The sequence below is a fragment of the Cololabis saira genome, chromosome 17 (genome assembly GCF_033807715.1).
Source record: "Cololabis saira isolate AMF1-May2022 chromosome 17, fColSai1.1, whole genome shotgun sequence".
In the NCBI taxonomy this organism is placed as follows: domain Eukaryota; kingdom Metazoa; phylum Chordata; class Actinopteri; order Beloniformes; family Belonidae; genus Cololabis; species Cololabis saira.
In genome coordinates, this window is record NC_084603.1 from 20,562,784 (window position 1) to 20,590,470 (window position 27,687).

Below are 27,687 nucleotides of genomic sequence, written 5' to 3' on the forward strand. Positions count from 1 at the left end.
ATCCATGGCTGCAACAACCAAGTGAAAGTAAACTAAACACCAGACGCTAACATTATGACTTAATCAGTTTGCATATCGAAATATGAATACATATGTATACATGTTTACGAGTGGGTAGTGCGTATATGCCCATCATATCACTTAAAGGCGGATATGATCGTGAGTCGAAACGTTTTTCTTTGTTTTAACGCTCCCAGTGTTGCTAGCTTGATCAGATATGTCTACAGGAATCAAAGCTAACATTTTAAAGAGGAATTAAATCTCAGTTTGATCACTTACTTGATGGTTTCACTTATTGTGAAGACGAGAAGGTTATGTTATGTTGGGGAAGCTACTGTAGCTCATCAGCCTTTATGAGTTTGTTGATCGTGTTCACGCAAATTTAAACTAAAGAAAATTGACTGAAATATGTTATTGAAAAGAAATTTTCGACTGTTTATAAATATATTTTGCGGAAAAATTCGTTTGGAAAAATGCAAACTATACTCCCAAGAGTGGATACTTAATTGTTCTTGTGACAAATTTGTGTCAGAGCTTTTCAATGTATCCTCTTTTTTCCCTCTCACAGTTAAGGTGGATTTATCTTATATGAGTTGTCAGAGATAGTTGAAAGTATGGATTCTCAAACAAGGTAAAGTTACTGAACTTGAGCTTTTTGTTATGGTTACACACATGTTTCTGCATGATCTGTAAAGGGCCCAGCTCCTAGGATATGTTTTAAATAGAGCTGCCTTGGAAAAGTAAAGATGCATAAATTATGATAAAGTGGATTATTATGATACCATTGTTATTATCCTACATTTTTGGTATTCAATTTATGTTTTCAAAAAAATGTTTAAATATAAAACGATAAACAGTTATAAAGAAATGTGTTAATTATGTTGGTATAGCCTATTATAGATTAACATGAAAATAGCACCACTACATACCCCTTTTTGCATTATTGGTTTTACTATTTTTATATAATATAATGCAATGACAGTTTCTCTTTGTTTTCTTTTTATATATTTCTTTTCTTATTTGTGTATTATCATCCACCGAATGATATACACTGCACAGGATAGGCTATAATAAGCCCTTGGCTTCAGCCTACTCCTTTTTCGGACATTTCTATTTACCTTTTATTTTATTTGTGAAACGAACATGTAAATGTTTCAATGTATTCTGTCCGAAATAAACCATTCATTCATTCATATTCTTTCTTTTCTGCTTCAGTACGACTGTTGAAATCACGTCAGAGGATGTAAAAAATAATGTTTCACAAATGGATGGACCAGATGAACTCTGCTGTGAGCCACAAATGCCTGATGATACAGAGAATGCACATGATGTTTCTCAGAATTCAATGGACTGCGGGTCTGCAGGTGAAAGCGGTGAATCTGTTATTACAGACAGCATAAGTCAGTCATCTCAAACGCATGGCACTAATGGGCAGAAATCTAAGAGGCCCAGTTCACCTGGTCCCCAGCCAGTTAAAACAACCTGTGTTGCTGGACACTCTATGAATCCCAAGCTCAACCTTTGTCCTAGTAATAGTCCCAGAAACGTGGCCGGCAACCCTGGTGACGTTGACATGCCAAGCCCAGAAAGTCCAGTCTGTAAAACCATGATTATCAACAACTCTGCCGGTGATGGGGGTGCGTGTGCAGAGGACTGTGTTCTTGCAAAGACTCAGGCAATGGAATCTCAGCAGAGTGTCAAAGATTGTGCCGCTGCAAGTTCAGCCCAAGAAAAAGTCCATCCTGTTGCCATGGTCACAGACGCTACCGAAGGAGTGGAATGCAGTGGCTCACCTAATATGAGCCAGGACTTTATTGAAAGCCAGTCAGATCCAAATTTCAAAAGGTACTTTGAAACAGTTTTCCTTCTTGTTTCTTTGCTCCGTTATCTTAACAGTGTTGTTCACCATATTCTTGAACCTAATATGCTGTGTTTGCTTTTTCTATATGCAGTGTTTCATTGCCATTGCATAACCTGGACAAGCAGTTGCTGGGAACTCCCATAGATGAGCTCAACAGAATGCCTCAGTGTGCACCTCCACTGTGTCACCTGAAAGTAATGCCAAATCACACAGTTGCAATCAGGGTGAGTCAATAGCCACTGACTTTTTGCAAATTTTTGTATGTGGAGAAAAAGAAAGCAGCCATTGCAAAGATGCACATGTAAATGTGGCCAAGCAACTTGCTGCAAGTATACATTGTTTTTTATTAGACTCAGTAATGAAAAAAAAAAGAGAGAGACAGGCTCTTTAAATGCAGACAGGGAGAGGGCAGAGCGTTGACTGTGATCCCCTCAGGGCCTCTTGTCAGTAAAGGTCCCATCAGACTGTCCTGCACTACTAATCCCACAGAAACAGGGCTTCTGTGTGGCAACAAGAAGTTCTTCAAATAGGATATTGTAACCATAAAATTCCGAGAAGAAAAACAAATTTGAGGAGGATCGCATTCAACTTTTAAGTCGGTCATCAAAGGAGTATTTAACAAATGGATAATGTCAAGCTTGAATGTTTATTTTCAATACACAATGCTTTAAAATAAAGCATTAGGCCCATGTAAGATTCTTTTTGAAGGTGTGACTTGTAGTACTCATAGGATGTCTTATATTTTATATATTTATATACCTTTATATGTAGACATTATTTTAAGAGGAAAGGATACATTATCTTTTCCAAATACTGCTGCTCTTGAAATAATGGCATCCTGTAAAAGTGTGGGTGGGTGTTTTTTCTGCTTTCTTAATTCTTGGTTACAGACCGATCTCCTCAGAGAGGAAGAGTTACCTGTCCCATATCCAACCAAGTTCAAAGATGCGTGGGATGATGTGTCAGTGAAAATGCCCTGCTCTGAGAAGAATCTGTTTCCAATGGAGACTGAGGTATACCAGTTGTAGTCCGGATGTTAAGCTTTATCAAAACACATTATTCCACTGCAACAGCAGGAGTTTTGTGCCAACTCTGTATATATTTGTCACTGTTTTCTGTCACAAAGGACGGAAGTGATGTCCAAAGTCGGTGGGAGCTGATCAACTCTGCCTTGCAGAGAGGGTTCAAAAGTTGTCTGGATGTTAGGGTAAGACGGAATGGTTGGCTGAAATCAAACTGCATGTGCTCATTATACTCAGAAAGCAGCAGGTCTTCTTACCTTCATCACAGAGGATAATAAAGTCATTTAAATAGTGAACATCTCCCACTACAGTTAGATGTTATGCCAAAATGAAATTTTTCCACCTTTGGTTGACAAATGAGCATGTAGTGAGAAGGTAATAAATTACAATAACTAAACATTACTTTAGTGATACAAAAAAAAGGAACATGTGGGAGTTAAAAAACTCAAGGTTATCTTCTAAAAAATGCCTATTTTGCCATAAATATACAAGTACCAGTCCAATTCTATGGAAACAGGCCATGAACTCTTGAACGGGATGGAGATGCCTTTCCAGTCATCTTTATACACTTTTTGTACATACACAAAGTTATAATTATTTCCTTTTGTGGGTAGGGACTCACACTATCACGTAAGTGGAATAATATTTGTGAGTCTTGCAAGAGGCTTAAAATAGCAAGTTATTTTGTATAGCTGCAGTGTTTAAAACTGCTTGCCATTTTGTTGCAAACACATTTTCTGTTCTAACTCAGAACTGATTTAGTTTATGTCCCTTCTGCACCATTTACCATGTAATAATGGAAGTAAGGTTGTTTTAATATCAGAATACTCATTTAGCACACATGGTACTTTTCAAATATGCAGAACATGTTCCGCAAACAACCACACGGTGGCAGAGTTTGCAACTGTTAACGTTTTATAGGGTGTTTGTAACTAATCTGTCAATGCCTGATAATTTTTTTACCTTTTCTTCTCTTTATACATTTTTAACTGCTTTTTTCATCTCTCCTCAGGATGCAATATTGAGGTACAACATAGCCCATTCAAAGAAATGGGATTTCACTGCCCTGAACCTTCTTTGTACCGAGGTAAGCTGTGCAGAAGATCGCTGTTACTTATTCTTGTGGGTGTGTCTTGTACAAGATAGAAGAATAATGCCTTACACTGTTTTTGTAAGGCATCTGCCATATGAAATCATTTAGCTTGAAAACTTAATTTTAAACAAAATAGTTTTTTCCTCTAACTAGGTTTTTAAACTTGACATTCAACTTATATTTGAACAGTTCATAATGTTTTAGTGGTGAATTTGTAGATAGTAAATTTAGTCGACCATACATATATACTATGTATTTATAATAATATATGAAGTAAAGAAATACGTTTAGCTGTTAGTATGAATAGATCTGCTTTTTCTTTGTTTAACTGCAAGCCTTCTGCAGTGCATCTTCCTCTCATGGTACTTGAGGGCCTCATAGGAGCGCTGTGCAGACAGGGCAGTTAGCACAGAGCATGGCAGCAACAGCTGCTGCAGGTGAACCAGGGGAATGTCTTCTTTTATTTCTGTCTCCCTCTTCCTCCCCATGTCGCTTCTTATCCTCTGTTCAGACAGTCAGGGACAGTAATTGCATCCATGTTGTTGGATAGTTTTTCCTATGAGAGAACATAAGCTGTCTCATAAAGGAACTTTTTAAAATTACCATTTGAAGAATGTATCATCTTCAATCAACTTTACAGTCCATTTGTGGAAGTGGGTTCTTGAACTGTTGAAAATAAAAAGAAAAAAAAAGTCATAATGCCTATCTATTCCAAGCTATACTGCAGTGGGTCTTGATTTAATCTCCCTGAAGTTTCAATTAAAAGGGGTTAATCTATGGATATATATATCGATATATAGCAAAGAGAGTTCAGATTGCAGTTAAATGAGGTTACTTGTGATTTGAAAAATCACTGTTTCTCTCTCTCCCTGGTTTTTTTTTTTTTTTTTTTTTTAGTCCTTCTGGGTAAATCACTGTCTTTGTTAGACAAAATCATCATCCTTATATGATTCTCATTATTAAGAGCAGGTGATGCCATTTAAAAGTAGGCATTTGATCCTAAATTCTGTCCCCACTCGTCCTTGATTAGTCAGCAAAATTTGTACCATTACTGAATTATTTTTTTCTCTTCTACTGGAAATAATTTCTTAGAGTAAGATGGAGCTTTGCGGATCAATAGTTGCCTAAGTTTTTTTTTTTTTTTTTTTATAGCTCAGTTCAATTTAATTAAAAGGCCCCATTAAATCTGTAAGACTGCTAAGGACGCCCAGTAGGAAAGTTGCCCATTTCATTGATGACTCTCACTTCTCAGTTGGCACGAGTGCAGCGAGCAGATTCTTTTCCTTTTAATATTTCTTTGCCACTGAGGGATTTTCTAAAGCATAGTGTTGCTAGGACAAGTCAAGGCTTTAAAGTGACATTTTTTTAATAAAACTGCAATTTTACAATATGTGCAGTAACTGCCATAAAGGGTGCATTCATAGATTCACCTGCATAGATACATCGTGGATGCTTACTCATGGTTATTTACCAGGTTGATATCCACAGGAAAATCTCCCTCTCTGAATGTTCATTTGTGTGTGTTTTCTGTTTTTATAGACAAATGTTCATCGCTTTTACTTTAGATTTAACAATTTTTATTGCTGTTAAATTGCAAGGAAGTGCAGCATCACATTTGACATTTTTTAGATGAATGGTTCTTATGTTTGGATGTATAAACAGAAAATACACTTTTTTGATTGATAATGAGAGGAAGATTTATTAAGCCGATTATTGGACATTGTTTAATAATCACTGTCAGTCATAGAAGGAAAAAAACATACTTGTCCAACTCAGGATAACATGCACAAAATAAAACCACATCATTTTCAGTAAAAATGATTACAAGGAAAACTCATTATTTAGTGTTACCTCTTCATTGCAGTGTAGGAATTTTCTGTTTAGGTTTAAGAGAGACCGAATGCTGTATTTTCCGTGACAGTAGTGTGGCAGAACAAAAATAATGCATTTTACTTTCCCCAATTAAACATTATACAACTGCAGGGTTAAATAAAGTGTCAAAAACATTTTTTTAACAGAAATGATTTACAGCTGACAAAGTTTTTCCCACTTTTATGCAGAGATTATGCAAAGTAAATAGTTTCACTAGTGGCCTTTTTTTTTGGAAAGCAGTTTCTTTTAGTAAACCAGTTTGTTGGGGGGTTTACTTCTGTTGCACTCAAACTGAATATGTAGCAACATTTTTGTACCGCCAGGGTAATTGTGAGGAGATGCATTACCTCTGTGTAATGGGCACGGGGACGAAAAAGAGTAATCAAAATTAGGACTTGTCTGTAAAATGTTCGAGTGGTTCTCTCTGCTCAATATAACTGTCCCTGTGTCACTTTCTAATGAATGTTTAAGAGCTGTGCAGTAAAACAAGTTCAGAACAAGTAAGACTGTTTCCACTAACATGTGATCATCCAGCAAGAAGAGAACAAAATCTGCTGCTTCTGCTTTTGTGCTGTGTACTTCCCGCTCTTAATTGATTATTAAAATGTCACTTTTATGTCTAGGAAAAAAACACTTGACAGACCTATGATTGAAACTGTGAGGAGGTTTAAAGGTTTAGCAGCCGGGAAATTAAGTTTACATGCAACTGCAGTGAGTGAATGATGAATGTTAACCTGTCCAATACTAGATCTGGATTAGCCTAATGGAAATATTTGTTGATTTGAAATCCAGCCCAACCATGTGGCCAGCTACTGTAAGCCTTGAAAATGCAGGGGCATCGTATTTCTACCCTCATCCTGCTGCATCACCAACTACCATCTATTAGTCCCACAGGAGCACTTTATAATGTCTGCCAACTCATTACTTCTGACAGCATTTAGTTAGACTTGCTCAGCAGCCATGTAAATGCCCCTGGCCAAATCAGCTGCAGAAGACTTCCTGTTGAAAATCAAACCAATCTGCCACTCCACAACTGGTCATTTACATTTGGTCCAGAAGGTCCATTTAATCAGCGCAAACTCCCCGCTTACCTTGATAGAATAAGGCAAGTGATTGATGACACTGACATTTGAAGCCAATACACTCATAAATGATTGTGTTGTAAATTTAGGTGAATGATGGAATAACTGTCTTTTTTTTTTTGAGGGAGTTGCAGATGGATGCTGACATAAGCTATGGGTTGTTGAAGTATAGATACTACAGCATTGCAGCATTTCTTCCTGTCTGCCACTGAAATGCTGGATTTAATATCAGAGATCCTTGTTACAAACCATGAACCTTTATTGTCTTGAATGAATGAATGAATGAATGAATGAATGCTTTATTCCGAACATGGGAAAACATAAAATAACACATAAGTCAAAATAGTCAAAACAACAAAAAAATATAGATAAATAAACAAAACAATGTTGCCATGTCTGAAAAGGAGTAGAAAGAAGCATATGCTTATTTAATCCTACACCTTCTCCCTTCTCAGAAATTACTATCCTCAGTTGATTTCAGTATCATATTACATATTTACATTACATATGTACACATTTACAACCACACTGTCTTCACAGAAACACGAGTTTAGTTGCTTTAGAAAAACATTACATAGCCACTGGTTAATCAAATTGTGATAGGTCCTAAGAATACCATTGAACTGCTATTAAATAATTTATACATATATGTAATATATATTTTCCCCCTTTGATCCATTCTATTTTTTGACTTACAAATTTAGGGACTTGGTGAATCTGTTAAAGAATAATCTTTGCTTGTATATTTTTGTTTTTTCTCCAGTATCTTGAGCATTGTGAGGTACAACACCTGTTGGGGTCCATACTGCCCTCTATGGTGGATCTGGCACTCAGCGCTCCTCGCATCTGCACAATGGTAAGGATTTAATATCTTGTATAGTTTTGTTCGTCCATTGAGAAATTTGTTTTTCTGGAAAATGGGAAGTTGTCTTGTGTATCTGTGTACCATTCACACTGGACTCAAATGGTGTCTGGACCTTCTAAAATTACACCCTTACATCTACGCTGGACAAGCAAAGTCTGTGTTCTACCGTCATTTAAGGGGATTGATGGAGGTGACGTTGAGCCCTTCCATTTTATTAAACAATTACCTAATATTTAACATACATTTGTGTATTGAGTCACAAGCATCTGATCAGACACACAGGAGTTAGATTTCAGTGACTTAACATCACAATTTGACAAGTGAGATAATCGGAAAATGACGTATGGACCTATGTGTTTAAGTTCCCATGGTAACAGTAAACTTAACTGTAACGTAACCGGCGCTTTCATTGAAGCCTAAAGGTTTTGTGCTGTCAAAGAGGCTTTTACCTTTATGAAGAATAAAGAGTTTCTTACTGCGTGATGCAGCCACAAGTGTCATCTTGTTTTATAAGTTTCCATGTGAAGCTTGATGTGATTAATTTTGATGTAGTGTTAGCAACTAACAATACCAGATCAAATCATTACGATATGTGGTGGATATAGCCTAAGTTGTAATATAATATCACTCTTTGTATCCCAATTGCCACAATTATTTCGGGAAAGAGGCAGAAAAGGCAATGAGAGGATTTAAAAGAAAAAAGATTTGAGCCTGCACATCACTGAATTACTGACATGTGGATTCGGAAGAGATTAGAATTATCTAATGACTCCGGTGTTTGTTGAAATAGGGTAGCTAATTTGTGGTGTAGTTTTTACTTTACAAATCACAGACATGATGCATTTGCACTCGATTAAAATCAAAGACATCCTCTGTAATTATTACAAATTACCGTAGGTCACCAGTTCATTTTAATCCCTTGCAAATGAGCATTATAAAACATTTATTTCTCATAATTGTACAGGCTAGAAATGTGAAATACAAATGAATTGAAAGGTTAACCCCCCCCCCACCCCCCCAATGTTTATTGACGCTTTATTCATATTGAAAATATATATAAAAAAAAAATTTTGATGTGACATAAGCATCATGGCTGGCTTGAAAGAATGTACGTTGCATCAGCTCAATAGGATATTGATGATCTAAACTGAGCTGGCTACAGTTCTCTTGCTTTGAGAAATCTACTTAATTCAATTTGTATAAAGTTGTGCAATGAATTATTGAAAGCCTAACATAATTATTACATTCCATGTGGGAACCTGTGATTGGAATTGTGCGCAGGAGGAACACTAATATATGCACAGTGTGCAGGAAGAAAATTGTTGAGTTAGACGGTAGATGTTGTAGAGGATCAGCTCATTAGTTGAAACTGGCAGATAATAAATGCCCCCCTATCCATATCAAGAAGTACTTCATTAGAAAAGTGCATTGAAAGAGGAGAGGTCCATGTCATGTCCTGTCATCTTTTTATGTGTTATGCTTGTGCACTTGAGGAAATCCACTTACTTTTTACATCCAGCGCTCATACATTGGACTGGATGTGTGTGTTGAAATTCTGCACCAGGCATTTATTCTCCTGAGCAATCGGTTTTGGGAAAAAAGCCTGGATATAAGCCCTATTAAACCTTAAAAGACTTCTTAGTTATTCACATAAAATGATATCACATCAAAGCTGGTCCATGTCAGGTATTGCTTAAATGTCATCTCCATTTGTCTTTGTTGTCATTTTCTGTAATCAATTATAGCAAATCAGGAATAACAAGACTGATACTTTTGTAATCACGTTATCTATCTCAGAGTCTACAATTTAATTTAATTAACCAAATTCACCTCCCACTCTGGGAGGGAGAGCAAATACCCTTTTATAGTGTCTGGATTCTGTCATCTGTGTTCAAGTGTAACTAAAGGAGGAATTTTCTGGCACAAAATTCCCTTTTAAGAAAACAACTACTACTTGTAGCGGTGGAGATTTGCGGTGTTAAGCAGGGCGGCTAATGTTTGTGTGGGTTTTCAGAGCTTGTATTGATCTGCCTACTGGGCAGCCTTGGGAGGCACTTTAGCCCTAATCGGTGAAGATGGATGAGCCCCGTATGTCTGCTTGAATGAGTCTAAAGAGGCAGAAAGAAAACTGGGACCTTAATTACTGCCACCCATTACGTAATGGAACCATCCTCCCATTTGTTAAATCCCTAAACTAATTTTCTACCGTTATTAGCCTTCCAACTTGCACTACTAAACCAACAAAACCTCTAATGTCTTCCCATCATTTGCCCTTGTGTGTGTCCTTTTTTTTAATAAGAAAAAAAACATAATTTATCTTCATCAATTATTATGGTGTTATTAAACTGAACTGAACTGTCTTTTTGCTGTGATATCATGAGTTTACACTTGTCATTATTGAGGCTTTGTTTTTTTTTTTTGTTCTTTTTTTTGTTCTTTCTAGCCCATTCCTTTACTCAAGTCAAGGATCAACCATTCCCTGACTTTGTCTCAGGAGCAAATAGCCTGTCTTTTGGCCAACGCCTTTTTCTGCACGTTTCCCCGGCGCAACTCCCGCAAGTCCGAGTACTGCAATTATCCTGAGATCAACTTCTACCGGTAAAGACACACTACTCCTTTAGATAAATCTGCAAATGTACTTAGTATCTAACTTGGAAATCAAGTAGTTGGATTTATTTGTATTTCATTCATAAAAAAAAGAATTTCATGCCAAATGCCATTTTAAGTCATTAACTTAAACAGAGGATATAGAGCAGCTCTTACATTGTGCTAAATCTGTTATCCAGATTTTGTTCGCTTAGTAACTGTTTTATTGTTTTCAGTAGGGTTTTTCCAGTGTAAGGACATCCACTGCTCACACATTTTTTAATGTGAATAATCTGTGTGTGGTATAGTTTTCATTCAGAATATGGTATCACACCTGCCATCCAAAGTAAACTCATTTCCATCAGGGGGCACTACTGCCTTTAAAACCTTTCATAGATAAATCCATCTGTTTACTCTCAGTTCCTATTCATGGAGTTATTGGCAAATCAGATTCAATGTAGCATTTAAGTTACTTGCATGAAGTGTTGGATAACACGATGAGCTGACTGGAATTTGGCTGTCGGAAAGAGACTTGACACAGGGGCGTCTAATTTGAATTTGTGAGAATTATGACTCTACAGCAACTGTGTATGTCACTGGAAAAAAGTGAGGATTTAGCTGTGGATGAAGATTTGTTTCTATATTATTATGTTATGCATTTTATCTGTGAAGCAGATCAGAGTATTAGTGTTAAATCAGTGTTTTCAGCTTCCACTTACTCAGAGTCTGTGGTCTTTTGAGAGAGTTTTCAGTAGCGAATTAATAGAAAGTGATTTGATGAAATCCCTTAAAGTGCACACTTGTCTACCGGTGTCTGTCTTGTCTCAAGAGCTCCCTGTTTTGTTTGTTTTTTGTTGGAAGAGAGTGTTTTGATGCCCGTGAAGTCGTAGCTAAAAGAGTAACGACGCCTGTTGCACCTGAAGAGCACAACTAGTGTAGCAAAGTGAGAAGTTGAGTGTATTGCTAATTACATTTTTGTAAGATCTATCATCATTATGTTCAGTTTATTTCCTCTGGAGGAATGAGCCAGAGAAAAATATAGAATTTCAAAATCTTTTCTTGAAACTGTTTTTTTCATGTGCAACTATCTACAAATAAAAATAAATTGCCTGAACAAATTTATTTAGATTGATTTAGTTTTAAAGGGATGTGTACAACATCAAAGATATGCTTTGACAAAGCAAAACTACTATTTATACTAACTATTAATGTTGTCAATCAAGTTGCAATGTTTTGTGCCTTTTAGTTGTGTCAAAGACATGTAGAGAGAGTAGGATTTTGCTGTAGTGGATAAGACTACAACTCTTTTATTTATCTGTTTGGAAAACTTTTCACTGCACTAGACATCGTGGTTGAGAGGCAGTGGTTTGGTTGGGTGCAGACTTAGTCTGACCAGAAGATGGATGGCCTATAACTTGCTTAACCTCTTCACGGTGTACAGGTGAACTGGTTCCCCGGTTCACCCAAAGGACAAAATACCCCAAAAAGTACTGTTCAGTGTTGTGTAAGCAGTCCAGAACAGCGAGGAGTGCAGATACTTTTGTGTTGGAGTAACTAAACGATTACCCCGTCCTCACAACACATGACACAACAAAGTTGAACCACCTGCATCCTAAGGATAGGGGGCACTATTTTAAGGACACTAATTTCCACACTCTGGAATGACATGATAGATGGTTTTAGAAAGGAGGGGGAGACTGTCCATCTACTATAAATAGGAAAAAACAACAATTAACAGGGTGGTGTCCTCAGGATAACCCGTCTAACATTTGCAATCTAGCCTTGACCCTCCAGTACCCACTGTACCATCAAGTACCCACAAGAAATACGGGTGGGACTGTTATTTACATGCAAAATGAACAGTCCAATAGAAAGTCAATCTAAGCATGGGTCAATGACCAATAAGGATTTTCAACAGGTCAATTTTGAAATAATAAAAAAAAGAATATCTATTGCAGTAGTTCAAACATTAAGAATGTTGTGTACACATAAATTCATATTAAAATTTTAAATTAAGTGATTTCAGAGTTTTTTGTCAAGATAAATTGGCACTAGCCTTAAAAAAAGGTCATGTGGTGCAACCATGATTCATATTAAAATAAATGTATTTTCTTAACATCTTGACATCTTTTTTTTTTTTACAATTTTTCAGTATTATACAAAAATGGTTGTTTTTTTAATGGTCGCGCCACATGATATTTCATAAATTGGACATCATCAGTCGAACTTTGTTTGTAAATTATGATGGAAATATAAATACAAATGTGTTGCAATCTTACACACTGCAAGACATTTAGGAAATCATGCCATATAGGGCAGAAGATTGATTTAAATACATTTAGAGTGATTTCGAAAAAGGTTTTCAAAACAAGAGTCATGGTCGGACGGTCGCACCACATGACATTTTGATGCTTAAAACAACAACAAAATCCCAAATAACTAGTATTTTTTTTTTAATTCAAGTGTGTCCATATGTGGGACAGGTAGGTCATATATATGGTATTTCTTTATCCATTTAAACCTTTTTTTAACTGAAAAAAAAATCTGTTTTTCAGAAAATATAGGCGTCACGTCATTGACCAGCATACGAACAAAACCAACCTCGTTCTTCAGATTGGTACTGCTGCTTTAAGACAGATTCTGTGTGGTTGGCTGATGAAGCTTCTGCTGGGTGGGGTTGGTAACAGAAATGTGAAAGGTCATTACCATCTTGCTTGACGACAAAAAGGTTCCATACAACCTATATACCACCTTAACGTAATTTCCCCTCATTTCTTTACGTACCTCCTTCTCATTAGTAACAACCAGGAGGAGTGTAATAAAGTGTGTTGCTTGGCACAGAAAAGTCGTTGGCTTTATATCTATTTCATACATTTCAGTAACAGGGTTTATATTACAGGGGTGTAAATCTTTTTGGTACCTCACGATTGAATTCCAAGTCTTGTACCGGTACTTATGATTTAACAGTATAACGATTCCTGATCCAAAATTATTCTTAATTTATTACAAAAGAACATTAAGTTCACTTTCTGCTTAAGACCACTTTGTGCAGACAAAGCTGTAGTGAGGTCGACGCCTGAGTAAAGTGTATGCAGATATTTCATCGTCAATCTTACTTATATTGTAGTCTGTTACATTTTTACAAAAGCACTAGATGTAAGTCATTAGTAAATAAAGAAATTGTTCGATTTAAAAAGTATGTCAAATCAGAAAATTGGTCTCAAATATGATCGCTTGTTCCCTCCTGCAGAAAAAAACACCTTTATTTATTGATTTATTTATGAAATAGCCTCCTTGCAATGTTATCAAGCTCTTAAATAGTCATCATGTAAAGGAACATGAAAAGATTATTAAACCTAAAGACATGACAAACCAACCAAGAACGTAATAACAATATTAATATCTATACAACAGGAGTAAAATATGGATCAAAGAGTCAAACATCTAAGTCAAGCTTATTTTTATTCTCTCTGTTTTGGACACCAACATCTCTATTACATCCCTGTAGAACATGTAAGTGTTAAATGACTTTACTCTCCAACCTGCATAGGTTTTAGCTGCTGCCCAGACTTGAAATGGTCAAATGTTCTGCTTAGTTGAGCAGTATAGTTTTCTACATTTCCAGGTCTCATTGATTATCTGTGATTTGGTTTAACCTCACACCACTCCATTCTACTCTATTATTTTATCTAAACTTAAATAATGTTCTCAGTATGGCATGCCATTTATATGAGTAGTACTGTGATGATGTAAGCATTGATTCAGTTTCAAAGTTGTCTGTTGTATACAGTACCTGCTCCCCCATCAGCAGTTCTGCCTGCAGAAGAATAGAGGAAAGAGCAAGACAGGGCAGTAGCTGTGTTGCTTCTGAGAAGATGAGACAAGACAACCACTGCGGTCTAGCATGGGTGTGGGATCGTTACGAGCTCTGTAATTGAGGGAGTGCCCATCACTTTGCTTATTGGCTACAGTAGCGCTCTGTCTTGTACAAGCAGAGCAGCAAGCAATCTCCTGATTGCTGTTTTGGCAGAGCTGTCAAGGTTTGTCCTCTGTTAATTGATGGATGTATTCAAGTGGGAGGAGAGAAGGGGGAATACTTGCCTCTGTAGCTTGGCTTTCTGCTCGTTGGGAAGAAAATGACTGACTGAGATCTTGTTTAACTGTTTTATCAACAATGAAAGCATATAAAAGAAGACCAAGTCTTTATTATAAGGCAGTTAGGAGATGGTTAATCTGTATTAATTGACTTTGTATTTGTATTTCGGAATGTATTTAGTACTGTTTCTTCATCATGTGTAACTGCATTTTTTTTTGTTATGGAAAGATGGCATATAGTCAAACTGCTCATCTGCTTCAACATATCAAGTGCTATAAGTCTTATTTGTCAAAATAGTTGTTGTTTTTATCATAAGCTGTGTTAAAAAAGACAAGCTTTTTGTGAAATAATTTGCATTTGCCATTTGTTTTAGGTTGTTTGAAGGTCCTTCACCGAGAAAAATTGAGAAACTGAAGACTCTGCTGTGCTACTTCAGAAGAGTTACTCAAACCAGTAAGAATTGAAAACCTCCCAGATGACATTTTGAGTTGATTGTCCCAAAACCTTCCAATGTTTTCATTTGAGTAATGATTGTATACCTTTCTGTTTGTTTTCCAAGAGCCCAAGGGTCTTGTTACATTCACAAGACAAACACTTAACAACCCTCCAAACTGGGAAAGGTAATGGTTACCATTTCACTACTACATAAGTTCAGTTCAGTTTTTTTCTTTTATTTTTGGGTCATAGTACACTCATAACAGTGCAGGTAAATGTGCAGGAAAGCAGCTGACTGAAATGGCCAGTCTGAACTGTGTTGATATTGTTTGGCAGGTGAGCAACATGCAGCCATTATCGAACCAGAAGACTTCATTTGCTGCACAGGAGCAGAGCTCATTTAGCTGATTTATGCCATCATCCTGACATCTAAGTAGTGCTTGATACTAAGCACGCAGCACATAATTTCCTTACCTATGTACACAAAATGCTGCGTTCCTGGTCATTATGAAGCAGTCAGCGATCAGGATTTTAAGATTATTTTTTAGTTTTTTTTTATGGTCCATGGTAGCAAATGCCTCTCTGCCCAATGCTTGTCCATTGCCTGTTTTTTTGGGGATCCCTAATATGCATTTTTAAAAATGTAAGAAATGAGTGTTTGGTACATTTGTGACTACTACTTTGAAGAGTTTTATTTTGCAAACTTACTTGAAGGGTCTCAACAGATCATAATTTCAATTCAGCAACCATTTATCAGAATGTCATGCGTTGGAAACATTTTACATTCTTGCATGTTAGGTTGATGCTCAGTCTTTGCACACTTTAAAAAATGTTGTTTTGTTTAAGCTCTCAGACCCAACTGACGCGCCTTCATATCACTTGTAAGGGAACGATTGAAGATGATGGCTACGGGATGCTGCAGGTAAAGATATCTTTAGGGTTTGCATCTAATTCAAAGCATGACTTCTTTTTTTAACCTGGTTTACTAAGTGTACCATGAAACGACTGAAAGTGAATATATACGTGCCAGCAGATAGCTTTAATTATAGTCGCTCAAACATTAATAATCTTTGTCCACTGTGCTGTCAAAAAAGATTTCATGCTTTCTTTTCATATGGGATTTCAGTTCATCATTTTGAGACTTCCTCCTCTGCAGTTCCATTCGGAATATTAGTACCAACTGAAATATGGCTTCATAAGCAAACTTGTTAAGACCGTGTAATGCTAATGAATTATCTGTGATAATTGTAGTTGTTCCAGTACCGATACCAGTACTGAGTATTGGTAATACTCACCTATACTGCTGAAAAGAAGGATATTGGTGTCGGTACACTTTTGCACAATCTGATACTATGTAATGAACAGAATCCCAGTTTTTCTTTTTTGCTTTAAAAGCCAGCACAGTAAGGTGAGCAATACTGACTTGAAAATACCTGTTTTGGGCCAGATGAGTTGTTTGAGAGAGCTAGCGAGCTTTCATTAGCACAGACAACCTTATTAAGTATTTAATAAGCCATTTCACTTTCAGAAACGAGACCAAAAAAAACAACAAAAAAAACCCAGAAAATCACAGCAATGACAGATGCATTGTAGAACTGTCACGTTAGAGAAGCGCAGGCAATCATCAGCCCCAGGAGGGACATTTGGGCCTGTATTTGTGTTCAAATGTCAAAATATAAAGGCTTTTTTCTGTATTTGACGTAAAGAAAAATATATGTTTATATTGTTTAAAAAAAATTTGTTTCAACCCTCAATATCTACTGATGCCCAAAGATTAGGTATTGGAATTGCCATTGGAAAATGAAAGATAGTATATGAAGATATCTATAATTTTGTGCATATCCATGTAATTTTTTTCAGTATGCGTTGATTCTCCCCATCTTCTCTAGCCCCGCTGTGTTCCTGGGTGCTCGGTGCATTTTTTAACTCTAGTTGACAGGCTCTGCACACACATGAGTAGCTCAGAGTGGCAGGGGTGGAGCAGAGGACCCTGGGATGGGGGATGAGGGAGGAACGGGCACATGGAGAAAAGGATGACGAGGGTGGGCCATTTCACCAGGATGACCCAGTGGACCGGGAGTCCTGCGGGCGGATTGACGGCTACCTCAGCAGTCTGAACGCTTGCTGTGTTCTGAGTTTTGATAGGCCAGACTGGGCTGTCATCCTGTCTGGAGGTCTGATGGAAGATTGTGGGGTGAGGCTAGGGCTGAACCGGTGAAGGAGGTGAGCCAGTTGGGTGACCGGTTAAAAGAAAACTTTAAACATATGCACATACAAACGCACTCGCTGTCACACAGATTGATGTAGCTGTGGGCCACTGAGCAGAACCTTCACCCTTTGACAGGATGCTTAAGTATCAGCATTGTGACTGAATGGGTTCTTCTTTTTTTATACATGCCACAAAACAAGGAGGATTGCAGCGCATGGATGTCTGTCTAGCACCAAACCAAAATATTTTCCTTTGCTGCAATAGGACGTAAGCAGAAGCTAGAATTACTTTTCATGGATTTAAGTACTCTAGGATTGGTCTCAGTCAATGTATTAATGTTACACTCATACAGTGAAATTCGGGAAGGGAATTTTCCGGAGCTCATTACTTATACACTGCAGTTTTTTGTAACAAATGCATGCTGCTGTATATCAGGATGCCAACATTCTCTTACAATAATTATAGTAACTCTGGATGCTCAGATTCCCATCCAGGATTTAGTAGCTTGTAGAGCGACCTGTTCTGCTATACCTTGGCTTATGTGCTTGCAAATATGGTCCTGTTGCATATACTCAGTGTACAGCCTTGTCTGTCCGTTTATGTCAATGGGACCAAGACTGTTGCATGTAATCTCTGCGGGGCAGTGTTAGTCATTGTGCAGCTCACTGGCTTGCAAACCTTATGTGGCTCATGTAGCAACCAGTGGCTTTACATCAGGAAGAAATTCACATTGGCTATGCTGTCCTGAAACGAAATGATAATACATGTTACAAACATGGAACTGTAATGACCTGCTCAAAATGTAAAATGGTTAGTTTTTATGTAATTTATGGAAACAACACAGATGTGAATAAACAGCGTACTGGTTTGGGAATATTTCACTACATTAAGGGCATGCAACCCTAGATCATCTCATAGTGAAGTAACTAAAATTGGTTTATTTTGTCTCAAAGGATGGAATTAGCAACTGAGCTGGTAAAATTGCACAATTTTTAAGCCTTTGCAGCATGAGACGCAAGGCTCTGATACGACTGACACAAGCGGTGAAAATGAATCAGTTTCTATTCAAATAAAAAACTAAACCAGAGGGAGAGAAACTGAGTGGATTGCGACAATAGATATATTGAAAAGACAGTCAAGAAAATGCAATCTTCTTCACAAATCTATTGACGTCTATTGCCTGTTATGTTTAAAAAAAAAAAAAAAAAGAAAAGAAATCTTCAAACTGAGTTGGTTTGGGATCAAAGTACTTACAGAACATGGAGTAGAGATGAAAACTAGAACCGGCATTTTTAAGTTAATGGGTCTTTACTGCACCAGCTGTCCACCAGATATTTCTTATTATATTACTAATTCCTCCTATAATCAACTCAGATAAGTATTTAAACACTATAAATGCCCAGGATGGATGAAAAAAGGAGTGGAATTTATTTTCTATTTGTACTTTTAACACAGAATGGAGCGCTCACATGGGATGCCAGTCATGAAGATTACTCATCTACTGTCCATTAATTCATTTTATTGGCATTTGAAGTATTTGTTTAGATTGTATGTACTTTGTGATTTTCTGTTATTTCCTGATGTGATTATCACCAAGCAGGAAACATGCATTGATATTTATCAGTATTAAATGCTCAGAGAGGTTGACGGATAATGAGACACTAATAGCGTTGTTTGTTCAAATAAAGGGGATGAAAATGGCAAAAGCTCTCAGTTCTTATTTGGATTGAATAAGCTAAGGTATTTTTATTTATTTATTTTAAATGATATATGACGTGTGCAGCATCAGGATGAGATAAAAAGAAGTTAGCTTGTAGGTTGAGTTTGCAATCGTTTAGCAATGCTACACAACTATGCAACACATGCAAAGCGGGGAGGGAAAAATATTCAAAATGGATTTTATTTCAAGATGGATGGATAAAAAGAGGATGGGCACCACATATTCCATTGAGACAGAGCATCACTGCAGCAACAATGAGGTTTTTAGACAATTCAGAAAGAAAGTGAATTATATCTACTACAAACAAATTCTGTTTACTTATTTATGACCTGGTACCAGAGTCTTTGGTTCTGTATAATCTTCAAATCCAAGCCATCAAAGCATGATCTTTGCTTTTATGGGAGTCTGCATGGAACATGAAGAAGGAAGCTTGGGTCAATGAAAACAGATAACAACCATCATTGTGGTATTTCTGCTTCTGACTTGAGCTATACGTTTTCACAATTTGTTGCACTTAATTTGAAGTATATTTCTGACTGGATGTCTATGTTTTATACATTTAGATTGGAATTGCTCAGTGGTAAATCTGTTCTTGGTACCGGTACACTAGTTTTACGAGATGGGCTTTACATTTTTTTCACACAACCTTGGAATATTGAAGAAAGATGTTGAAAGCTGTGAGGAAGGGTTACCATTGATTTGGTAAATAAAGGGTTTAGCCATATTTGGTCAACATGTCTGTGATTTTCTCTTTATTTTACTAGGTGGACTTTGCAAACAGGTTTGTAGGAGGTGGAGTCACGGGACATGGACTGGTCCAGGAAGAAATCAGGTTCATCATCAACCCTGAACTCATTGTTTCTCGCCTCTTTACTGAAGCTCTGGAGCACAATGAATGCCTCATCATCACAGGTGTGTCAACATGCTCTCTCTCTCTCTCTCTCTCTCTCTCTCTCTCTCTCTCTCTCTCTCTCTCTCTCTCTCTCTCTCTCTCTCTCTCTCTCTCTCTCTCTCTCTCTCTCTCTCTCTCTCTCTCTCTATCATACTGCTTTTTCTAAATATAAATATAATTGATCATTTTAGTTTTGAAAGCAGATGCAGTGGTGATAGACCTCAGGTCAGCTGGCAGAAATCCCCCCCCCCCCCCCCCCCCTCACAGACTTGGATCTGATTGTGGGTTCTGTTAAAAGAACTGCTTTGGTCCTAAATTGTCCTACACGACCATATAAAGCCATTCATATGGACGTATAGGACTATTCAGGACGTGTTTTTTTTTTTTTTTTTTTTTATTGAAGTCACTTCAATTCCAGAGTAATGTTCAAATTTCCGTGTGTGTGACTGTTTTGTTCATTTCTAACCTACCAGACTTCTTCCAGCAGCCTGGTAATCCATCTTTTTGCCAAATAATTGAAGTTTTGTTTTTTTAATCTACTTATTGAGACGGCACTGCTAATATATTCTCTATTCTCCATTGGAGAATAAAAGAAAACTCCTGGCAAAAAATATGGATTCACTGCTCTTTGGAGCATTATGCTGTTTTATTTATTTGTTCAAATAGAAGGGGGAAAAAAACATAGATATGATCCAATTATTATGTTTTTTTTCTCATAAAAGGTGAACATTAGAACTTTATAAAGTATGCATCACAAAGGAGTTGAAGAAAAAAAATTAGGAATCCAACCGCGAGAGAAAAATGATGGAATTAGCTTGTAATTTGCACTTCTACATATCTTGAATTATGTAATTGAGTTGACATTTAAATGGCCCTCAAAAACAGCAAAAAGCAAAAGATTTTGCCTCATTCCAGTGGCTGGAATCAGAGATATGTATTTCCGTGATATAAAATGAATCCTTCAATAGCACAAGAGATATCATTTTCATGTTTAAAAAAAACTGATCTCATTGACATGAATAAATGCTTTGTAACTCAGTGGTGTGTTAACAGAGCAGGTGTAAATGAATTAAGAGATGCTTGTGTATAGCATACAAAACGTGAAAAGGCTGAACATTTTATGGCCATCGCTCTGCCTCTTTGGTTGCTCATAAATGGATGTGAAAACAGAGAAGAGATTCCCTGACTGACCGAGTCCCTAAAAACACACATGTACTCACGATCGAAAAATCGACCCGTCGCAGTATAGTCCGTTTTGTGGCGCCATGTTGTCTTCTTTGAAATTCCCATCTCTCCCGAGTGACCTTCATGAGTTAGTCACCATCTCCCACACCCATTTCTCTTATCATTGGTCCCCCTTCCTCTTCCCTCCTCCTCCTTACCACTTACCATTATTACATTTGGACAGAGAGGAATTTATATCCCAACTAAGGTCGTTGCTTCACTAATGGAATGGGCCTATTGCGCCATAGATTCATTAAAACCTTCAAAATATTCCAGGCACGCAGTGTTCTCCTCAGACTATTTATGTCTCCGTTACTTCCTTAGTATTTTTTCTTCTATAAAGTTCATAATATTTCTTTAATAATATGACTCCTAATGTGACTATTCAAGTGCATGAGAACCGAAATTAAACATTACATAGACGATAAAAGGCAAATATAAATGTGTATGGGGCGAGCTTTTAGATCAGACGGTAAAGATCCCCGATCTAATCTCGTGATTGAATCCTGTACGGCAGGAAGCTGTCATGGGCATTTACCAGACTAAATTGGTTTAAGGTGAAGGAGGAGGAGGTCATCTCCGCTGATGGCCGAAGTGATATGAGTCGCTTGTTCCTTGACGTTAGGAGTCGCCAGTGTTGCATAAAGTACTTTATTTGGCTGTTTTTACCTGTATTTGCACGTGTAATACGCGCCTCTTTTGTCCACCCATTAGTAGATGATTAAAAACTACGATGTGAGGCTTGGGGTCTAACAGTCATCTGCCTAAAGCACTGTGGTCAATATGTTACACTTAAGACTTAGTTCATCAGAAAGAGGCTCAAAAAAACTTGAGATTTTATTATTTATATTACTATTAATATTGAAAGTTTATTATTTGTTTTACAAAATATGATTTTATAGAAGGTAAGAGCTAGAAATTAAGCTATGTTTATTGTTAGAAGCTGGCACCAGTATTCTCTTTGGAAAAAAAAAATGCATCATGAATTACATACTTTGATGTTGAAGTAGGTTTCCAGTTAATAAATAGCATACTTTAACCTGCCTGTACATTACTGTGCTGCTCAAACCTCTTTGTGAATCACATGTTTAACTCCTGCCCTGCAGTTCCTTATAACACCTCCTACTTAATGCATAAAATATAGACGCTGCAGCTTTTCTTGTGTGAAGCTGCATTGGTAGAGACGATGGTGAAGTCTTTCTAGCTGTAACTCTGCTCTCAAAGCAGTACACGGGATGAATAAAGCTTACGTCTTGTTAACGTGATTTGATTTTATGTTTTATGGTTTGGAAATACCACTAAGGTTGGGTTATTTTATTCTAGCTATTCTTAGTCTGGCTAAAAGCTTTTAATTTCAATCTCCAAAGCAGATTACTCATTAAATCTTATTAAATAGAGTTTGTTTATAACAATCCATTACAAGCTGATACTGTGTGCTCACATGGGGGGCATTGAATGCAAATCAGATTTAGGAAATAAGGCACTGAAGCAGATTCAGGCCCACTGTGTGCTCCAACTGCTGAGCACTGAATAACCTAATTTGATCCTTGGCTTTGACTTTCTTGTCCTGTAGGAACGGAGCAGTACAGCAAATACGAAGGCTATGCAGAGAGTTACAAATGGGGGGGCAGCTACAAAGACGAGACTCCGAGGTATTTTTCTTTCAGTATGCTTTTATATTGAGGGGTTCTAGCTCCAATCATTTAAATCAGGTGCCTTTAAATTCAGGAATAGGAAAATGGAAGAAAGAAGGCCCAATCCTATATTTGTTTGTTTTCAAGGGACGACTGGCAGAGAAGGTGTACAGAAATCGTAGCCATTGATGCTCTTAAATACAGGCACTTCCTGGAGCAGTTTCTTCCTGAGAAGATGCTCAGAGAACTCAACAAGGTGAGGGACAATTTTTCTGACTGATGTTACTTTGTGAAAGTAGGGAGGGGGGTTGAAATACCCACTTTCTGCTCAAAAACATTTTTTGGACGTGCTTATGTTTTTAACATGAAAGTTTATCTAAGTTTTCTTTGTATTTGGCACTCTTTTATGTTCTGTTCATTATTCCAGGCTTACTGCGGATTCTATCGAAATAATGCCAACGTCAAGCACCTCTCAGCGGTAGCCACGGGCAACTGGGGCTGTGGTGCTTTTGGTGGAGACACTCGACTCAAAGGTACCATTGGCTGAAAAGTTTGTGTAAAATAACAAACTTTGTATAACGAAATGTGAAAAGAAGGCAACAGTTTTTCACCTATATAAACTGCAGTACTAAAAATAGGGAGGCAGAGAAATATAACCCATTACTTGTAGAAAAAAATGTAACTCAAGCAGCAGGGAAATGTCTGGCTCAGATCGGATCTGCCACTCATCGGCGCTGCATGTCCTCGTCATCAGAGCTCCTGCTGAAGGAATCCCGCAGTTGTGCAGTATGTACTGTCATGGCACAGTTGCAGATAGTTTCAGCCCCTTTCAATCAATCAGTAGGCCTCCTAATGTGCCACTCACCCATGCCTTGCCATCTTTTATTGATCTGCTATCACACATTTATGTTTTTCACTGATGGGGAAATTGATTGCAGGAACGGCACGCTGTAAATCCTGCCTGTTGTATTTCTCTGTGAGCTTATGCAACATTATCGTTCATAATAAAGGGGCCTATGTGCATGCCTACTTACGCTGCCCAGCTGTTTGGCTTATAATAGGCTGAAATGACATAATTCAAATGGGGGAACCATATGCTGTGCCATAAAATACAATGCATTTTTGTAGTTTGGAATAACGTTTCTGAATGTTGAAAAATGTTAAGATTTTAAACTAATTAAAAGTACAAACCAATTACAAAAATATCTTCTGCAGTACGTTATGACTAGATCCATTGATTTTCGCTAAGTCCCTGAAGATGACATACGTTTCCAACCCCCACCTTCACCCCCCTGGAACTGACATGGTTTTTTGCAGACCTTTTGCAAATGACTTGTTTGTCTTGGGTTTTCATTAATCAGAAGTCTATAACCATTCTTTTAAATATTTAAAAGCGTTAAAATCTCATTTGCAAAGGCTCAAAGAGTGAATGCCGATGCTGCTGTTCTACCAGTGGTGTATTATTTGCTTTTCCTAGACAAATTGCCTGTCACTAATGCTCGTTTTGCCAGAAGCTATACCCTATCTGCTTTATTGACCAATTTCCTTAGTTTGCTACACTTTTCAGTGTTCAATTCCACCTTTTATGTTTTCATTCTAAAAGTAGTAACACAATTAAAATGTGTTGTTGCCTGAGTTTCCCTTTTTAGTGCTCTCCTGTCTTTTTCAGCGCTGATTCAGCTGATGGCGGCAGCGGAGGCTGGGAGAGATGTGGCTTACTTCACATTCGGAGATGCTGATCTTATGAAAGACGTTTACGGAATGCACACTTTCCTCACCGAGAGAAAAGTCACCGTTGGTAAGACGCATGTAAAATCTCAGTATTTATAATTCAGATTTTTGCGTCCAGTTTAATAACAATTCAGTCCCTTTTATGTAAATGTAATAATGTGCTACATTTGCTTTACAACGTTAGAAAAGCAATTTTTAAGTGAAGCATGACATATGTATTCTTTTTCTAAACATTTGTAGTATTTGATAATAACAGTTATTGGCCAATATGCAAAACCTTAGTAAAAGTAGGATCGGTGATTCTAATCTAAACACGTCTCGCTTTTCTAGTGATAGTTTCTAAAACTCGTCTGTTGCTTTTTGTTCAAACTATTTTGCAAAAGTTCTTTTTACAAAGGCAGATCGTAACCTCAAACATGGTTGTTTTTCCACCTGGTTACACATCTATAAGATCTATATATTTAATCTTTCCAGTGACAAGGATGGCGCATCAACTCCACAGCATCTGCCATGTTTTACTGGGCTGGTTTGTTCTTTTTCTTACCGGGTTTGGCAAGTTGGTTATGCACAGAATGATGTGGTCTTCCTAAAGAGCTTAAATCTAGATTTCTATGACTTATATTTGAAGACTTTTGCCTTTTATGCCATGTCTGATTTTCATACTTAATTTCATGGCGTTTATTTATGTTGTTTAATGGCGCTATCATAAGTCAGAATGCCAACAATTGTGACCCGCACTGTTCAGTAAATGCAGCACATCAGGAACACGAATGACGTTATCAGACCCCGTTAGGAATGTGGAGCTCTTAAGGCTTTTACACGACACACAGGTTGACCTTATTGGCGTCACTAGAGGGACAGTGTGCATATAAATAACAGAAGTTGGACCATCGCTTGTTCCTCAGCCCATCCATTCAGCCTTAGCCACAGAGTGGATTACTGCCTGAACTGACCCCAGCCTCGCCTCCTCCCTTCCCTCGTCTCATTTTTCTTTTGTTGACATTTATTGAAGCCTTTCAGAGAAATTCCCCCCTAGCCATCCATTTCCTAAAGTGGAGCTACAGCGGGGGAAAAAAGCAGGACGTGTGTGTATGTGATTTTATAAATGAGCTGCAAAAATGCTTCCATTTTTCTTTTTCCTGCCGTATCTTCAGTGTATCCTTTTTTGTACTTTGACGCTCAACCTGTTTGTGTCAAATGCTCACCCGGAAAAAAGAATTCTCTCGACCCCTAAACCATTTCCTCTCTGACATCTCCCCCCTCTCTCCCATCCCAGGACGGCTGTACGGGCTTTTGAACGACTACTTCGACGAGGTGTGCAAGAATTGCCGCACGACTCCAGAAATCCGTCTCTACGATTTCATCTACAAAAACGTCTCCTCCGGTGCAACCTGTGACACTTCGGACGCCACCAAGATTTCTGGGATGTCACCTGTGACATCAGAGGCTCATTAACAAGGGAGAACTGTAACCGAACCTCCTGTCCTCATCTCTCTGTGTAATGGAATACCCAGGGGTTCACAAATGGCAATCTTGTCCTTACAATCACGTACTTCATATACACACACACACACTTTACGTTTGTGGTTTCAATGAACAAGCTACCAGAACACAGTTTTGCCTTTTGTGGTGTTATAGGAGCCTCGTAGTGTGTAACCAAATACGCAGAAATATTTTAGACACTTGAAGCAATAGTGGATCCTGGTTACTATTAGAGGCTTTTTGAATTGCGTGCCATTTAGAAGTCTTTTACACTATTGATAAATATGGCCAAATAAATATGCATCACAAATATGGTTTTGGAAACTTCACGATTAATAATCCAGAACAAGATAATCATCCCTGGTTTTTTTTTTCCCCTCAAACTGTGAGGGCAAATATTTTTCCTTTTTATTTAGCATATCCTAGCTGTTGTGAACACACTCAATGCAGAAGGATGATGATATATCATATTGTAAACTATGCATGGGTAACATTTATCAAATATTCTACAAATATATGCTGCTCTTTTTTATCAACTGTAATTTTAAACTCAGCATACATTTCCTTTTGATTCAAACAAATAAATCCCCTATTCAAATTTAAATCCCGAGGGAACCCATGTGAAATTTATGGTCAGTGTCACTGAGGACCTTTTGATTATATTCTGAATATCTTTATTATTTCAGTTTGATACTATATACATATATACGGTACAGACCAAAAGTTTGGACACACCTCATTCAAACAAATGGGGAAGTGTGTCCAAACCTTTGGTCTGTACTGTATATGTAATGTATAATGTGTGTGTGTTTGTGTGTTTGGGGAGTGGAAAAAAAATTGCACGAAAGTCATTATTTTTGTTAATTTCCTTTACTCAACATTTACTTTGAATATGCAGTTATGTTATTTGAATACCTTGATTGCCTGTTAGATCATATATTATTAAATCTGTAAATGTATTGCATAGTACTATAATGTAGGTTTTTAGGTTGTACTATTTTTGTTATAATTTCTTAATTAAAACATATCCTGTAAAGACAAACCAAACAGGTATTTCTCTGGTCCAGTCAATAAGGATCAAAAACTAAAACCAAAGGTTTAATACTCAGAACCACAAATCATTTGGCAATAAACTGACTCCAGCTGACTGCTAAGTGCTGAATGACAAAAGGCTTCAGATCTCATGTGTGTTTTCTTAACATGAAGTTTCTCCACATCAGGTGTAGGGCGTCTTCATCAGATTCCATGTTTGTGTAGCATCTCTGACGATAAAGTCTTAGTACTGGATCATTTATAATTTCCTTCTATGGAATTATAAATGATTTCATAGTTAGAGATGTGATTGATTTTTCTTACAGCAGGTGTACCTTGGGCTTTCAGAAAAATGTAATTCCTCCTTGAAACATGCTTTATTAGATGAATTAGGGGCTCTAAATAATCTCATGACGTGGACTTCCATAAATGGTGTGTCGGCTTGGCTGGAGTAAGTGGATTACACATTATCTGCTTCTCGCTCTTTGTACTAAGCTCTGAATTGACCAAACAAGCTGTGGACTCCTGTACTAAGTCAATTTGGTCAGCTTTGAACCTGGGTTAACTGAACATGAACTATGTCTTCAAAAGGCCTCCTACATTAAATGCAAGATTTATTTGAACCTCGCATTCACGAAAAGGAAGATCATAAAAATCTGTCGGATGATGCATTCAAATATTTCCCACCTTTTCATGTTATATTTTAAAATCAGATGAAGTCTTCTTCACATTGTAAATATAATGATGCTCAAGAAGACATGTCTCAGCGGGGTGTTCAGGAATGTCTTAACAGTATGTAATGAATATTATGCCTGTAATGTTACCCAGAGGCGCCTTTTTTTTTTTTTTTT

The 27,687-nt window shown here is 37.3% G+C and overlaps 1 protein-coding gene across 2 annotated transcripts; it reads left to right on the forward strand.

The window, feature by feature from the left end:
- parga (poly (ADP-ribose) glycohydrolase a) lies at positions 1 to 27,687 on the forward strand. Of its 2 annotated transcripts, XM_061744950.1 has the most exons (18): positions 1 to 159; positions 569 to 631; positions 1,216 to 1,845; positions 1,953 to 2,085; positions 2,752 to 2,874; positions 2,988 to 3,068; positions 3,896 to 3,970; positions 7,694 to 7,786; positions 10,239 to 10,393; positions 14,851 to 14,930; positions 15,037 to 15,097; positions 15,759 to 15,834; positions 19,606 to 19,753; positions 22,531 to 22,609; positions 22,739 to 22,847; positions 23,019 to 23,124; positions 24,261 to 24,389; positions 25,599 to 27,687. In XM_061744950.1, the coding sequence occupies exons 2-18, from the start codon at positions 615 to 617 to the stop codon at positions 25,775 to 25,777; spliced, it is 2,274 nt and encodes a 757-aa protein (XP_061600934.1). In that variant the 5' UTR covers positions 1 to 159; positions 569 to 614; the 3' UTR covers positions 25,778 to 27,687. The 2 variants fall into 2 exon arrangements, with proteins under 2 accessions (XP_061600934.1, XP_061600935.1); XM_061744951.1 differs by lacking the exon at positions 569 to 631.